Source organism: Armigeres subalbatus, chromosome 3 (assembly GCF_024139115.2).
Source record: "Armigeres subalbatus isolate Guangzhou_Male chromosome 3, GZ_Asu_2, whole genome shotgun sequence".
NCBI classification, from domain to species: domain Eukaryota; kingdom Metazoa; phylum Arthropoda; class Insecta; order Diptera; family Culicidae; genus Armigeres; species Armigeres subalbatus.
This window is the reverse complement of record NC_085141.1, coordinates 53,133,478-53,149,570: the sequence shown is the minus strand read 5'-3', so window position 1 is coordinate 53,149,570 and position 16,093 is coordinate 53,133,478. Positions and strand designations below refer to the sequence as shown.

At 41.4% G+C, this 16,093-nt stretch overlaps 1 protein-coding gene across 9 annotated transcripts in view; it reads right to left on the bottom strand.

The window, feature by feature from the left end:
• LOC134225165 (spectrin beta chain, non-erythrocytic 1) overlaps positions 1 to 16,093 on the bottom strand; it is a 257,521-nt gene that overhangs the window by 11,930 nt on the left and 229,498 nt on the right. For 8 of the 9 annotated variants that reach the window (XM_062705018.1, XM_062705017.1, XM_062705019.1 and 5 more), the window contains 5 exons: positions 14,556 to 14,942; positions 9,686 to 14,467; positions 9,478 to 9,623; positions 9,231 to 9,293; positions 8,818 to 8,932 (listed from right to left, as the gene is read on the bottom strand). In XM_062705018.1, the coding sequence (XP_062561002.1) occupies positions 8,818 to 8,932; positions 9,231 to 9,293; positions 9,478 to 9,623; positions 9,686 to 14,467; positions 14,556 to 14,942 (5,493 nt within the window). The remainder of the gene's footprint in view (positions 1 to 8,817; positions 8,933 to 9,230; positions 9,294 to 9,477; positions 9,624 to 9,685; positions 14,468 to 14,555; positions 14,943 to 16,093) is intronic. The other variant, XM_062705015.1, reaches the window with a different exon arrangement.

The following is a 16,093-nucleotide window of genomic DNA, read 5'->3' as shown; positions in this document are numbered from 1 at the left end:
TGTTCTTTACTGATGTATATCCACAGTCAAGCGAGTGCACATTGTTTATTAAACGAGAGGATCGCACTCCATGCCACCCAACAACGGGCTGGGCGGGCTGGTATAGAATGCGAATCAATCGCTCTCTGCTGTGCCAAAGGCTTGCTTGGCTAAAGCATTTGATGAGTTTGATTGCCTAACGTAAGCGGTTGGGGATATCTTTAATAGCCTTCTGGATGCCTATTACATTGGCGTGCTTCCATCTGGTCGAAAAGTAACGTAAAACTAGGCACGCATTGCAGATTTTGGTCAAACGATCAGTCCAAAGTAATTACTGCCCTGACGATCTTAGTGATTTTGTCGATGGCGTCGTAGATTTTTTGTGGACGATCCAGATCGTTGATCTAGCTTGCAGTGAGATCAGTTTCCTGATCAATTTTCCGAGCGAATGTACCCCAGTTAGCTTTGTCGAAGCAGATGATCAGTTTACCAGCTAGGGATACTCGAATGTCAGCATCGATGATGAAGATTACAGGCAGATGATCTGACGACAGTGTGATTTGTTTGAAATAACCAGATCCAAGGTTGAAGGCCTCTCTCGCCCAGAAGGATAGCGAGTGGGAGTATCAGGAGCGTGGATGTAGAAGTCCGTGGACTCATATTCTTGGTGCAAAATTCGTTCTGCTAGATCCTGTGTCACACATTCATATAATTGATGTTGCTAAGCTGGCGTACATCTTGTCTAAACTGGCAGAGTGTTGCCCTGTTATTAGAGCCGGGGTATCCCGATGGTTTCAATTGCTCGTGTAGAAGTTTACAATTTAGAGTAAGGAATTCCGTTCCTCACAAGAATCGCCACTCCTTCCCCACGGTGGCGTTCGGCGAGTTTCGATTCGCTCTCACAATGGTGTAATTTTCAGGGTACACTTATTTGTTGAACTGCAGCCAGGTTTCAGTAACAACAGCGATGATGATTTCTTGGGTTTCGAGGGTGTGGCAAAATTCATAGTAAAATAAAGTTAGGGGAGTTCAATGCGCGAAATAATTAGGTTTTTTGAAATTGATTTAAATTAGTCCATAAGAACAACTCGAACTTACGGGAAACGTGCTTACAAGGCCTTCAATTGGTGCGCTTCTACTGCAGCTTATCAAGGCGTCCATCGCACAATCGCGGTGAAAGCATTAAAGACAGGGGCAATAAGGAATCGTGTGAGTTAGGGAAGGTGAAGGGAATCAGCAAGCAAGCACGTTGGTTCGAGGCAGCGTGCAGTAGATCTGGCGTGCTACTTTTCCTTGTCGCGGCGAGGACAATCCAAACCACGCTGATGTCGACACTCACACTCGGAGCTCCACAGAATATGAAGAAAAATTGCTATGTACATGTTCCATGTATATTGTTATGTATATTGTTCCTGTGAAAGCATCGTTCTAATGTCGTTTTCGGTTTTAAACCTGGGTCAGGTCCGACCCCGACTCTGAATAACCGAACGAAAAACGAATCGGGATCGAGTCAGTATGATGGTGTTAGTGAGAACTCAAGCCCTATCATCTGTTTTGTTTTCATTTCGTACTTTTATCAGCTGGCTGAAACAGACTCTATTGAATTTTATTATTAGTGTTATTTTTTTTCTTGTTTTATGAATTATGAGGGAAATCAGATGTTTCTTCTGTTAATTGTTTAATTTAAAAAATGATTATTAATCCATCAATAAATTTATGTGATTGGAGCTTGTGATAAATGACGACGTCAATGTGGATTGCCGTGATAGAATTTTGGCGCTTCGGAACATTGCCGGTAATTATGCCAATCCGTGTTTTCCGATAAATTTTTATGCTGATTCTTTATGGCTTTTTTGGTAACGTTACAGTAGATTTGAGTTATCAATTATGTCATTCAAATGGAACAGAACAAGAAAATATGGAAACATTTTGTAAAAAATCCAATACAAAATTTATGGAATCAAATCGCACAATTTTAACGGATTTCGATTATTAGATGTAGATAATCGAATTATTTTACCTATAAATAATCAAATTCGAATTTTAGTAACAGCTACGACTATAGTCTACATAGCGCTCTTTTTTTCTTTTTTGCTATTTTTCCCCCCCGTGATTTCGTCAGAAATGAAAAAAAAAACAAATATACAAGAGAGGCAAATAATTTTTCACTACATAATCTAAACTAGAGATTCAACATAATAAATATCAATGGGATAAAATAAGTATGTCTATGTCAGTTTTTTAACGAATTACAACTAAAAATCCATCTTCCACTCAAAAATTATGCTCAATTTAATTATGTTCCTAAATAGACATTTGAATTTATTTATAAATAATCAGAAAAAACGTATCATTGATAAATAAATACAATAAATTTGTTGATGGCAATATAGTTGGAAGTTTTAATGCCAGGGTTAATACATTATATTAATATTCTTCAAATCCGACACTTTCAACAAATTAGTCACAGAACTGCAATAATGAATAAAATAATGGTATGGACATTTTGGTATAAATAACTTTATAGCGGCAGATACTGCGGTACGCTATTTTACCATTGAGAGAGCAATTATACCTAAAGTATATCTTCGAATACACCACCTATAATAGTGAATAAATAGCAGCTACCTTCTCGTCACTGCATTTTATAAATCACATTTTCAACCAAATTTTCAACCCTCATTTTGTTTATAATGGGGCTACCATATGAGGTAATCAGCGAAAAATATGTCGATATCAAAATCCGATTCACCATCGGAGAAACTTGAAGACAGCACACAAATAAAATAATCCATTTTTGCGTGGAAGACAACAATTTAACAAATGAAACAAATAAAATCAAATATCCATCCGTTACGTTTTCATTTTCCTTTGGCATAAACATATACACCAGTTTGACAGTTTGTGTTTGAATGTGTTGGTGAACCTAGGTTGGATCCCGATAAATCGGCAGAGCGAACCTCGTTCGTTTTGGGTCGGATCTGGTGCGGATCGCGATCCAACCTGAACGAATAAGCGAACGTTTTGACAGCTGTTAGAGTGGATCCGGGGCAGAACTAGGTTCGACCCAGCAATAACCGAAAACGACATAAATGTTTGAATCCGGTCTATGAAAGAGGATTAGTAAAAGAGAGTGTTTGTGCCGTCTCCAAAGCGGCGCTCTCCGATAGTGTCGCTCGCTAATACTTAGCACTCTAAAAAAGGCGCGTTCGAATTGATTATCCACCGTGGCAGCTTGTCTGGGGCCCCCCTGCAGCGGATTCAACGTCTACACTGAACCCAAACATCATCCTTTGAACGTAGGATTTGTCATCCTCTTTAATATTAAAATCGATCATCCCGTTTCCATATGCCGAGAAAAGTGAATGTTCAATCTTCTTTTCATCGTAAGGTAATCATCTTCTATGTAGATGATTATGGTTCGGTTTATGACTGCATCATCATTTGAGCACGCCCTATGAAGACCATCATCCACTTTTTGGATGATGGTCAGTGGTGTTTTATCTTGTGTTTACTCATCACGCCATTTTACACAAGTTGTTCGTGACGCATAGTCTTTTTTTGTCTAATTTCAATATTTCTGCTACGGAGAAATAGCATCGGAATAATACCGAGCTGCGTATATCTGGTAAGTTTATTATATTAAATTAATTAGTGCAAAAATTAATATGAAATTTCGGAAACCTGATCCAACAAACTCCGAAGCCAAAACGGCCGAAACATGATTGCTGGCATGCGGAAGAAGACACCCGTGATGGAAATGAAGTAAAAACAGCGGGTATCTTGCGCGGAGAATGGAATCCGAAGCAATCAGCAGCAGAACTGGCTCCCAGTAATCCAACTAGATCGCCAAACAAAACATCCGAAAATATTACACGAATGAGAAGGTTATTATCAAGCGACACCGGAACGCAAAGGTGAAACTTAACTCATGGAATTGAAATTAAACTCTATCAAACATTCATGTATATGTTAATTCAATGTGAAGTTTACCAATAAATCTGAATACAAATGAGTATTTTATATAGATAATATACAGATTATTCAATTCAGTAATTACAATACGATTTCTTTTTTTTTTCGATATGATTTGATCCCATTTTCTCGTATTGAATCTCAAACGGTTCCCATTCGTAAAACGAATCCATTTTATTCGGTTTTCGTAAGAATCTCAAACCAAAATGATTCGCCAAACTATCTGTAGTTCTATTCTTAAACCATATGGCTATCGGATGATTCTCATTCGGTCGCTTGTCATCTGAGAGGAAACAACCGTATGAACATCATCCTGATTGTGAGTGATATTCGTTAAGGGGCGTGAGCGAATCAATTTGCAGTTGCTCTCAGGAGGATTTTTCGGTTCAGTGTACAGGCAGCCCATAGACGCGAGCAATGTAGGGTAGAAGTAAGGTAGGACTAGCGATTTAGTATTTTGTCAATGTAGGCAAAAAAAATGTGACCAAATACAAAATGTCTAGCCATTTGAGGTTCATTCTTATTGGCTGCCCGAGCACCTCATTGACTAGAAGTGTGCTTTGGCCGGGCGTGTATAGAAGGGAAACAGGTCTCCTTCACCCAATGAGTTGAGCTTTTATGGTTCTGGGTTCGTCCATCCCGAATAATTATTAGTGTTTGTTTTGACATTCCCGAAGAGGGAGAAAAAGTTCCCCTTGCTTTCTGCTTTTCGGTGGCCGCGTGGATCGTGTAGGTTAGGGCCCGTCGTGTCTTTTTTCGTGGGAGTTTCTTCTCTCTTTGATTGAGGTGATTTCTGGTGATTTTTCGACGGCACACCCCGTGTCAGAGGCAACCACTAGTGAAGCACACGGGAAGTGAGCGTGCATTTCGTGTCGTTTATTTGACGTTTGTTGCCTTTGCCTCCATTCCACGTTGCGATGTTTTATACATCAATGCTCGGTGGCTGGGTTGACAGTTGATTAAGTTGAGAAGCAAATAATAATAATAATGTAGTAGTATAATAAAGAGGTAGTCGACATAATAAGGCATTTTATGAGACGTTTCGCGGTGGCCCGATTATAAACTTTTAATGTTTTGTTTTGGTATGATTCTGCGTGAACATTCCATTAGGTCCAATCACAAAATAATGTTTTTAACGTTCTACTTTTCATTCGTGTTGTCTTCAGCATTTCATGCTTAGAATGCAATGGTATGAATAATCTAACGACATGTTATAAGAATCATTTGAAAAAGTTTGTTCTAAAACCCTGGTAGACGAAAAGTAAAACAGGTAGAATTGATGATGGAGCCCATCGGAATGTTCGGCGCGAAATTGCCAAACAAACGGGCTCCCACTAATCGTCAGAGTAGATAAACACGAGAAAATCAGCTGTTTCGACCTGTCTCATAAAATGCCTTATTCCACTGCGTAATATACGTGGGATTCGAGTTTGTTATGCTGCCTAGCAGATGACTCAGGTCACCACCCTGCATCCTGCACAGGGAATCAATACTCGAGCAACGCCTAACAATATACCCTTTGTTATCAACAGAGGTTGTTACTAACAAACACACCTTGCAACAAGCCTTTGCCAGAACCTGAACACAATATGACAAGAATCATTCGCCTTGCATGCTCTGATATTTCCGAGAATACGAGGCTATTTTTGTAATCAGCGTTAGATTCTCGAATATTTCCATGAAAGTTAAAACTACGATGGCAAAAAAACGAAATTTACTCTAGAGAGAATGCAAAATAACGGAATGAAAAGTTAGCAACAAAATTGTGTTCTTTTTTGTCGTGGACAAAATTTTTCGGATCTTTGTCATTATCTCCGACAAAAACAAAGCTTTGTCGTTGGTTCTCTTTTGTCGTTTGTTTCGTATACGCATCGAATTGATTCCCTGATCCTGCAGGTAGGTAAAGGTACGGTCCGAACCAAGATGAATACACCACTAGGTGTTCCAATCTGCCAAATTCACTATTCAGAAATCTAGGATTTTAGTATGGGAGAGCCAGCCGGTTTGTTTTTGTTTTGCTCTGAAAATGAATTTTTCACTCCGCCGCCTTCTCTTCCACAAACTTAGCAGATTGGAGCACCTAGTACTGTATTCATCTTGGTCCGAACCTTTGCAAAGGTATTCCTGGGGGACGGTCTCGCCCTCTTCTTGATAGTCAAATCCTGTAGATTCTTGAGCCGAGTCGGACAGCCCTTGTAATTCGCTGTAAGGTTTTGACTGCAGTTGGCACAGCGCGCTGCAGCGGATTTGAGAACGGTCCTCGTTGGCAGTAGGGTTCCCCTTGTGCAGGTAGAGAGAAGTCCTATGTCTGATGACGTTCACCGCATTTCACGCACTTTGCTTCCGGGTTGTTGCCGTTGCCGTACTGCTGACTTCTTCGAATAATACCTCCACCTGACAATGACGTTGAACAGGGCATATCTTTTTTGGAGATCCTACAGCTTAACTGCTCCATTTGAAAACTGTCGCAGGCTCTTCAGTCACTTCTTCAACTGGAAACACCGGCCGCCCGGAGAGAACGATTTTTATCGGAATTTCATCACTGGTTCCGTTCGTATAGAACTGAATCTTTCAGTGTACTCATGACGTCAGAAAAGTGAGGTTTGGTTTCACACTAATCTGAATGTGGTTTTTACCCACCCGCAGGCGGTATTCATTTTTGGTAACCAACGTCGCGGAAATCATCCGGTTGAGTGCGGAAACACTAGAATCGTACATGAAAATCGGTGGACACCTTATTTTGGTGGGAAAAGAAACGGAACGATTCACACTATTATTGTCAGCATCGTCACACTCTTGGACCACTGTAATCTTGTAATCTTGTAATATCAACGCACCCTCTGATCGTCACACTCTTGGACCACTGTGCCACAAAACTGTGCTGTAGCAGTACTATCATTATTTACCACAGCCATTGATGGAATCTTCCGCTTCGTTGTCGGAAAGCAATGCAAACTTATTCGACATCATTGAAGCGCCGAAGAGCGATTCCAAGCAACAGCATCAAAATTTAAGAAAATTTTTAATTCATGATTTTCTATTGAGTTGAAACTTTGCACAGTTTTTCAATTTCATCTAAATCGTCATTTTTCGATATCAAATCTTCATATTGAGTCACGACTAACTTTTCAAAAGGGTGTATGTGAAAATGGTTCAAAAATATTTAAAAAGCTGCACAGCAAAAACGGAATGTTCGATTGTTATGATTTTTTCAGCAAAGTTAGACAACTAAATGGTGATTCTTGAGAAAATGTGCACAGTAAAAAAAAAATTTTTTTGCCTTTAAAAATATCATGTTTGTCACAAAAACTCAAATATCTCAAAACCCTATCTTTTTTCGAACGTAATTTTTTAGGAAAACGGTCCATTATATTAGCTATCTACCATAAAATTTGGTGATGGTAAACTAATAAACAAAAAAGTTATGACATTTCAAACATTTCACAATTTTCAATTCTTTCTCTATTATTCCTTCGATTCTTTTCATTATTTTTTTCGTTCTTCCTCCATCTTCCTTCTTCTTTCTTCATTTTTTCTTCATCGTTCCTCCTTCTTATTTTGTCCTTCTTTATTATTTATTCAGGAAGCAGTTCCTTTTTCTTTTTTCCTCTTCTTGTTTCGTTCTTCTTTCATCCTCCTATTTCCGCTTCCTTCTCCTTCCTCCCTTCCTTTTTCTATATTCCTGTTCCTTCTTCTTTTTTATCTCTTTCTTCATCCTTCATCCTTCTACTTTCTTTTTTTCTTCCTCCTTAATTTTTTCCTTCTAAGTTTATCATTTTTATATCTTTCATTCTTCTTTTTTATCTCCTTTTTTATCTCGTCTCCCTTTTTTTTCTTCCTTCTCCATTTTATTTTTTCCTTCTTTCTTCCTTATTCTTTCTTTCTGTTCTTTCCTCTTTTCCTTCTTCCTTCTTTCTGTTTTTTTCTTCCTTCTTCCTGTTTCCTGCATCCTTTTCTCTTCTTCTTTGTTTGTTTTTCATTCTCATCTCTCGTTTCATATTCCTCACTACTCGTTATCTCACTCATCACTTCTCACCTATCACAACTCACTTCTATCCAATAAGGCCGGAACAAATATTTTTTTTATCTTCTGTCCCCACCCCCTCGATTTTATTGCTTTATTTTATTATTTGAAGGGGAATTCAAAATTTATTAGAAAAGTAAAAAAAAAATTGAACTTTCCCGAACAATTATTTAAGAAAACTGATTATTTTATCAATTTCTCCTTTTGTGTTTTTATTTACCATTCCCTTCATTATCCAAAGACCAACAGGACAAAAAAGGAGAATTATGTATAGAGTGCTTTAATAATAAGTCGTATGTGCAAAAGAGTCTCTTTTTGCTTCCTTTCTCTTTCGATTATTACAACACTATACTGCCGTAATCTGGAAAAGTGACGTAACAGCCATTTTACAACATGTATGTTTTCCATTTTTCTGTTAAATATCTCGATGAGTAGTACTCGTGAACACCATTTTTGGAAAATGGCATATACGTCACTTTTTCAGATTACGGCAGTATACAGAAGTTTACTTCGTTTACTCAGCAGATATCTGAAGAAAATAGCTTTAACTAGCATGCTGAAGTGAAAAAGTAGCAAAAAATAACGAACTAGTCTATCTATTTGCGAAAGAGAGCGTGGATAAAGATAGCCTCTCTTTACACTACTTATTTCTCACTTCTCACTTCCCTCTACAGTTTTCATATTCTCATTAATCATTCTCACTTCAAACATTTAATCTCTCGCTTCACACATTAATAAGGAAACTTATTTCAACTATTCGGCCAAACGGCATTCGGCAAAATGATGTTCGTCCAAATGATCCTTTCGGCCAAATGACCCTAAGCCTCATATTTACATACCTGAATGCGGAACAACGCCTCGGCGGCATCTCTATGGAATCGATGAATTTCACCAGCGGCGTGAAGCTTCTTCTCACGAGCCGCCAATTGTTTCAACAGGTTCTGCCAGCAATTGCTAAAAAATAAATATTTCTTAGGTTCGTATAATAACAGTTATTTAAACCTTCTGTTAGATTTGTATTAGACATGACAATGTTTGTGCATGACAGTGATGATTAAATCAAATTGACTAGGAATGAAATCTTGAAAATGCGTTTCGAAAGACCAATTTTGAAGTTTTTGGGATTGTAGTATTTATGAATGAATCGTGGTCATGAGTTTTTCAATGTGTGAGGCGGAAGACATCCAAAACGGAACGTAGTGAATTCGGACAGCACAAGAGTACAAATCAAGCGATCAGATTTTGTTTTTACCAGATATGATCATGTTGTTCAACGACATCCAGCTGGGCCTCGGTGTAGACCGGCTGCCTTCCTCTGGTAAATCATAGTTTTGTTCGGGTTTAGCAAGAGATTCCCAGCAATTGGCATGCATTAATTCAAAGTTAACAGAAACAGAAGAAGAAATAGGTTGCGGAAAGAAAAGAAGAATAAGGTTTCAAGCTATTTACAGAACAAGTAACGCCCGGATTAAGTTTCCAATAGAACGGGTAGAACTCACCTGAGCTGCTCCTGACGCTTTTCAATATCTGCCACATATGGACTGTCGCTGCCAATAAGTTTCTTGGCAAACTCTTCACATTGGTTAAATCGTTCCGCTCCGACTTCGATACGGTGCTTCAGGTCGTCAAACTTGTTTTTCAAGATCTAACATAGAAGTCAAATTAATTTTCCATATTTCAATAAAACACTTTTTGTTTTCAACTCACCAATAAGTGTTCATAATCATGGCCGTAGTCTTCCGAGTTGACGGCCTGCTCTTGCTCCTTTATCCACTGCTCCAGTTCAGCGGACTCCATGAAGTACTCGTGCCGGTAAAGACTCTCCATCAGGCGTAGCTGCCGTTGAGCTGCCAGTTTCTGTAGCGATTTCAGCATCTTTTCGATCAATTGCTGCTTGGCTGCGATCACCTTGCTGTCCGGATGTTTTGAAGTGACCATTGCTGACGCAGCGTGGCCCATTTCAGAAACGATCCCAGAATAGGTATCCAGCTCTAGTTCGATACCCTTGTGCTTCGTTAGCAACTTGGTCGCGGAGTCACGATCCCGTCCATAATCTGTTGATCGCAAAACGTTATTGCGTTCTCCAAGCCAAGTTTCGATCTCACTGGCTTCCGACAGATACTGCTGAGCTTTAAGCGACAGTTCCAACTTTTTGGACCGTTCGTTACCCTTCTCCTGTAGGTCATTCCATGCCAGCTCCAAAGTATTGCAAAGTTCCTTAACCTTTGCCTTTTCCGGGTGGTCCTGATTGATCAAGTTCTCCCCTGACGTCAAAGCGCGGTTGATCATTGGTTGATGACCTTCAATTTCAGCTTCTAGCTTCTTGTGTTTCTTATACAGACTCTGGGCCTGATGCAAGTTTTGTCCAATAACTTCCGAGCTTGCGGCTGGCAAATGCTCATTGATCCATTGCAGTTCAGCATCCAGTTCAAATACGAATTTGTGGAAGCGCAAACTCTCATCCAATGCTTCGCGTCGCTTTGCCGCTGGCACCTTCAGGTTTTTGAACTGGTTTTGCAGTTTCTTCGTCTCGTTCTTAATATTGTTCGCATCGAAATGTCCCTCGTGAGCCATATCCTCACCAGAAGTAACCAATTCTGCGACCTTCTGCTCCCACATTCCGACGTCGTTCTCCAAAATCTGGTGCTTATTCATCAAATCCTTACAGCTGCGCAAATCATTTCCAACTTGCTTACTCTGTAGAGCAGCATCCAGTTCCTCCAGCTTGCTCTTGGCATCTTCAATATTACGATTGTGCTCCCTCTGTAACGAAGCCTGCTCCAAACGTCTTCCCTTCTCCAGCGAAGATTGGTTCAAATCCTTCCATTTTTGGTTTACCGCTGCGAGCATCAACGACACTTCCTCGGCTCTGTTATTCGTCTTGATCAATGCTTCACCCTCTTTGTTTACCGTGCGTAGCTGTCCTTCGTTAGCACGTAGTTCCCGCTCGAACGCTTTATGCTTTTGCAGCTTTCTCGGTAGATTCGTCAAATCTTTGTAACTTTCATCGCCCGCAATCTTGGCCTTATCGGTCAACCATGTGTTCAAATCATCCACATCAGCGCTGAATTTCTGGAAGTCTTTCGAAGCCTGTAACGCATTGCGTCTCTTCTGGGCCAGGCTCTTAACTCTCTCCCTTCGCGCAAGTACTTGATCACGTCGCTCGGCAATGTAGTTGGCATCGTAATGATTATTACGGATAAGCTTATCGGCCCCGTCTGAGAAATTCTTCAGGATCTTATCCTGCGCTCCGAGGCTATTTTCAAAATCAGTGTGGCGCTTAAGGATGGCCTCAACATCGTCTAATGAACTGCCCAGATCATCGTACTCCAGGTAGGCTTCGTGGCTCTTGGTCGTGGCATCAATCTTATCCGCTTCGCGATTGAACACCTGCAACTCAATACATTGTTGCAATTTCTGTTCTTTAACTTTCCAAGCGGCGTAGACGGCCTCCTGTTCAGCAGCTAGCTTCTTCAAAGTTTCTGGTACTTCTACCAGATTAGGATTCCGTTGCAGCAGCTGTTTTCCAAGCTGGGAAAGTTGTTTAAATTCGTCATCGTGGGCTTTGATATCTTCTCCAAGATCGTTATGTTTCTTCCACAAGTTCTCAGCGGTTTCAACATCTCTGGCAGTTTCCGCTGCATTCAGCTGGTTATGCACTCCATCGATCCAATTCAATAGAGCCTTTGAGCTATTGGTGAATATCTGCTGCCCAACAGCGTTCTCCAAGCGCGATCTGCGCTCCTTAGCCTTTTCTTCAACCTTCTTCCACAGCCCTTGAATGTCTTTTTGTTTCTCCGTGACGTTATCCCTTTCAGAAGGATACGAATTCTTCACCGTATTTCCGAGAAGATTAACCCGACTTACCTTTTCTTGTACGGGCGCTAACTCTCGTTCAAGATTTTCATGACGTCGCTGAAGAGCCTGCACAGTCTTCAGATCTGGACCGACTTCAGCCGTATCCAGCTGGGTCATCTTTTCATTCATCCAGTCGATGGCTTCCTCACAGGTGCGGTTGAACAACTCCACACTGGAAGCCCCTTCCAAGTTCTTCTCCTTCTGTCCCTTCAGGTAGTTCAGATGCTCCCACATCTGATGAATCTGTCGCTGGCGAGCCTTCACCTTGTCCAGCTGGGAGTGTCCTTGACGGACGAAATCTTCTACATCGGAATCGATGGCTTCCACTCGCTTCGATGAAGCTGACAGATCAGTAAGGAAGGTCTCGAACTTCCGTTTGGCACTTTCCACATTATCCTTGGGATCATCCGTACGCAGCATCTTTTCCTTATCTTTGATCCACTTCTCAAAGTCATCGCACTCACGATAGAAGCGGAACAGGCAGATGGAATCTTCCAGCAAGGCACGGCGCCTTTCTGCGAGTTCCTGCAGTTGGTCGTACGTGCTGTTGATGTCCTTCTGTCGCTTGTCGACACTGTCGTTATTGTCGATCGATGTGTCACCTTCGTTACGTCGTTTGACTAATGGTTTCACCTGGCTGACTTTAGCTGGTCGAACACGCTTAACTGGCACGACTTGTTTGACCAGGATGGTCTTTTTGACCTTCTGCATCACTTTGACCTTTTCGGCTTTGCGGATTAGGCAAGGAACTGCACGGGCTTCAATCTCTTTGACATAGTTTGCTGGTACGAATCCTTCTGCGCCGTCAAGCTTCCGCACGTTCCACCAATCGGGGTTAGTTTTGTTCTGCAAAATCATGACTTCGTTTTTGGCCATTTTCATGCCTTGTCCGTCGAAGGGATACAGCGCTCTAACGTGAGGCAGGAGTTTGTTTTCGGTAACAGTTTTATGTTCGAGGCGTTCAACGGGTTCCTCTTCCCATACTTCTTTCGGGACTAAACGGGTCTCGTTTACCCATTCTTCCTGTTCCAGTTCTTGTGTCGGCTCTGGTTCGGCAGACAGATCTAAGGTGCAAATGCCCGCCTTTATAAGCTTATCCGCTTGTTGGTTAAGGTTGAGGATATCTCCGGAATAGGCGTTAAGTTCACCTTGAAGGTCTCGGTGACGTTGAAGTAACGCCTGCGCAGACGGTTCGTCAACTCCAAAATCGTCAGAAGCGACCAGCGCCATCTTTTCGTTGAGCCACGAATCCGCTTCATTGGCGTCGGCGTAGAATTGATATGCTTCCGCGGCGTCGTCTAGTTGTCGCTTGCGTACATCAGCTAGGTCTTCAAGAGCTTTCCAGTGCTCCTGAAGTGACTCGATTTTAATTTGAACATCTGCCTTCCGGGGATGTTTATCAACTATCAGCTTCTTACCGGCCTCTGTAATTTGGAACGTTTTAGGTTTACGGACTTTCATCTCGTCTTCGAGAGCTTTGTGTTTCTGCTGAAGGGAAACAACCGCACGCAAATCTTTAGCAGTGATGCCAGCCTTGCAAATACGTTGTTTGTCTACAAGCCACCCTTCTTCGTTTTCGTGATCTTCTACAAACTGGTAGAAGTCATGGGCTTCATCTAAACGTGCACGGCGCTCTGCACTGCAGCCTTGTAGTTCCTCGTAGGATTTTGCCAGCTCCGCTAGTTTCTGATCAAGCTGGCTGGTGTCCTTTGTCCCAGACTTTTTGTACGCATCTGCTTGGCGGATGTATCTTCGTTGGGTTTCACCCAGCGTGGTGACTTGCAGTTCTAACAGCGAGTGAGCTTGACGGAGTTCCTCAACTCCTAGTAAATGTGGTCCAACGTCTTCCGAGGCGAATTGAACTTTCAAAGCTTGTATTGTGCTCATTGTGGCGTCAATTTCTCGTAGAAGGTTCATGAGTCCACTCATTTGCGTTAATTTGGTTTTGTGATTTTCCAGTAGTTCTAGTAATTCTTTCCATTTGGTGATGACTTCAGTTTCCCGAATTTGAACCCGTTCCTTCCCGTGGTAGTTTTCATTGTGTAGTTCATTGCACATATCTGTGAGGTCGTTGAACCGATCCGCTCGAGCCAGGATGTCAGCGGAGATGGCCTCGTGTTTCTTGACCGTAGCGTCCACCTGCCGAATATTTGCACCGTAACGGGGATCCGACAGGACCTGAATCATTTCGTTCAGATATCCTTCTCTTAATACTGATTTCTTCTCAAACTTGTAGTTGAGCTGTTCCAGTTTTTCTTGCCTGAGCAGCTCTTCTCGGAGCGCAACTTCACGATTGTGTTCGGCATTTTCCAACCGTTGCCACGCCTTTTCGATGTCTTTGATCATTTTTCCGTCTTGTGGGGTGTAGTGCGGTTGGTTAAGCGATTTCAGAAGCGTATTGACGTGGAAAAACAGAGCTTCGATTTCTGACCGTTCTTTGTATTTGGGAGGTTTCTCGATGGTACGGTACTCTTTGAATGATAGCAATTCTCTTTGTATGCCTTCAACGGAATTGGGAAAATTCCGCTCCTCCAATTCAGTGGTTTTATTCCGGATCCAACTGAGTAGATCAGTGATAAGGTTTTCAAACTGCATCTTCTTCTTGTCAGCATCCATTAGTTTGTTGACGATCTGTTTTTTTAAAACGTAATGGATTTTGGAAATCGATGTCGTCGGTTAGTCACCGATATGAATACAATTAAAGAACAGAAATACTTACATTAGCAATTCGCTTGCCCCCCTTCTGTTCGTTCTTCATCCGAGCGAACGTGTGATAGTAGCTAGCCACGTATGTGAGGATCGACTTTTCGTCCGGCCTGGCGGTGTCGATATCTTCGGCGTCCAACAGCCGAGGAATGCCCAGCTCTCGGTCGGCCACTTCGAAGGCGTGATTGAGGTTTTCGATGTTCCGGCCCGGCATAAGGCTGTTGTAGTCGAACAGGTCCGGCCGGTGCGAGTGGATGAGTGCGTTGAAGCCCAGACCGGATCGCCACGAGTTGGTAAAATCGGTAATGTGTACATGTTGGTAGCCCTGGGTTTTTCGCTGGCACCACAGCAGAAGGGCGTCTTTGGCGGATTTCTTTTCCGATGACTCGTTTTCTTCGTCCTAAAGTAATAGGAAAATAAGAAAACTCATTTAGTTAAATAATGTAAAACCTTTTAAGAATGTGAGTGCATACAAAAACTCCGAATTCCCTCAAGGTCGAATAAATTAATGCTAATTTGAGTTCAGAACCAGCAACAGACAAGACATCATCTGCATCTGATTAATGATTTTTTAGTTAAAGACGGGATCCAAAAATCTGCATGAAATGAGTAACATAATACCAACAGGAGAGTGCGGCAAAAGGCAAAAACCGGTTTCCTCGTATCCAATGCATGATAAGAAACAAAACGAAAACAGAATGATGCCTACAACGAATATCGCAAATATCTCTTTGGGCTGCAGAAACAGAATGAGCGACCGGCTCCAGTCGTAAATAAGCATCAATCTACAGGCGAATACGGAAGCATGTAGCTTTTTTACGTGGGACAAACACAAGGCATGTAGGTATACAGATTCCAGCCGGTTGATCTGATTTAGAGTTTCGCCTGCGATCAAAACAAAACACGAAAAGCTGGTAGATTTCGATATTTAATAATGGTCATTTTCAACTGCACGCGTGCGACTCAAACCGACCGGCCGCACATAAAAGTAGGTATTTCAGTTTTTTTAAATTTCTATATAGAAAAGCTTAAATATGTGTAAAGCCTATTTCAATAATAATTCAAATACCTACTCGATTCAAATTTAATGTTTTTCCAATTTCTTTTTGTAAACTGGAATGTTTTTCTTTCCTGATGATTTATAATTTCCCAAACAAAAAATCAGTTCTGCTCATTATTTTTCACTCGATATGTTGTATACAATATACGATATATCGTAGCTTAGATAATTAATACCACAGATTAATAATTGGATACCCTTTGTGGCCCGAGGTAAACAACCCTTCAGGAAAGTTCGAGGTGTTTTGAGAGATCGTGATTTTGTCACGTTGTTGTCGGAAGATGCTCCTAGTCGAGCACGACGACACGCCACATCGTCCCTGCTGACGCCAAATGCCCGGATGTGACAAGTTCTCTAGGAATTCAAGCAAGAAATTCTGGCAATTGACATTTTAAGCACCAATTTATCAACTGTTTTTAAAACCATGATAACAAATTGATTAAACCTGTATAAAAGTACAAGAAAAGGATAACCAGCCCCCACAGAGAAGT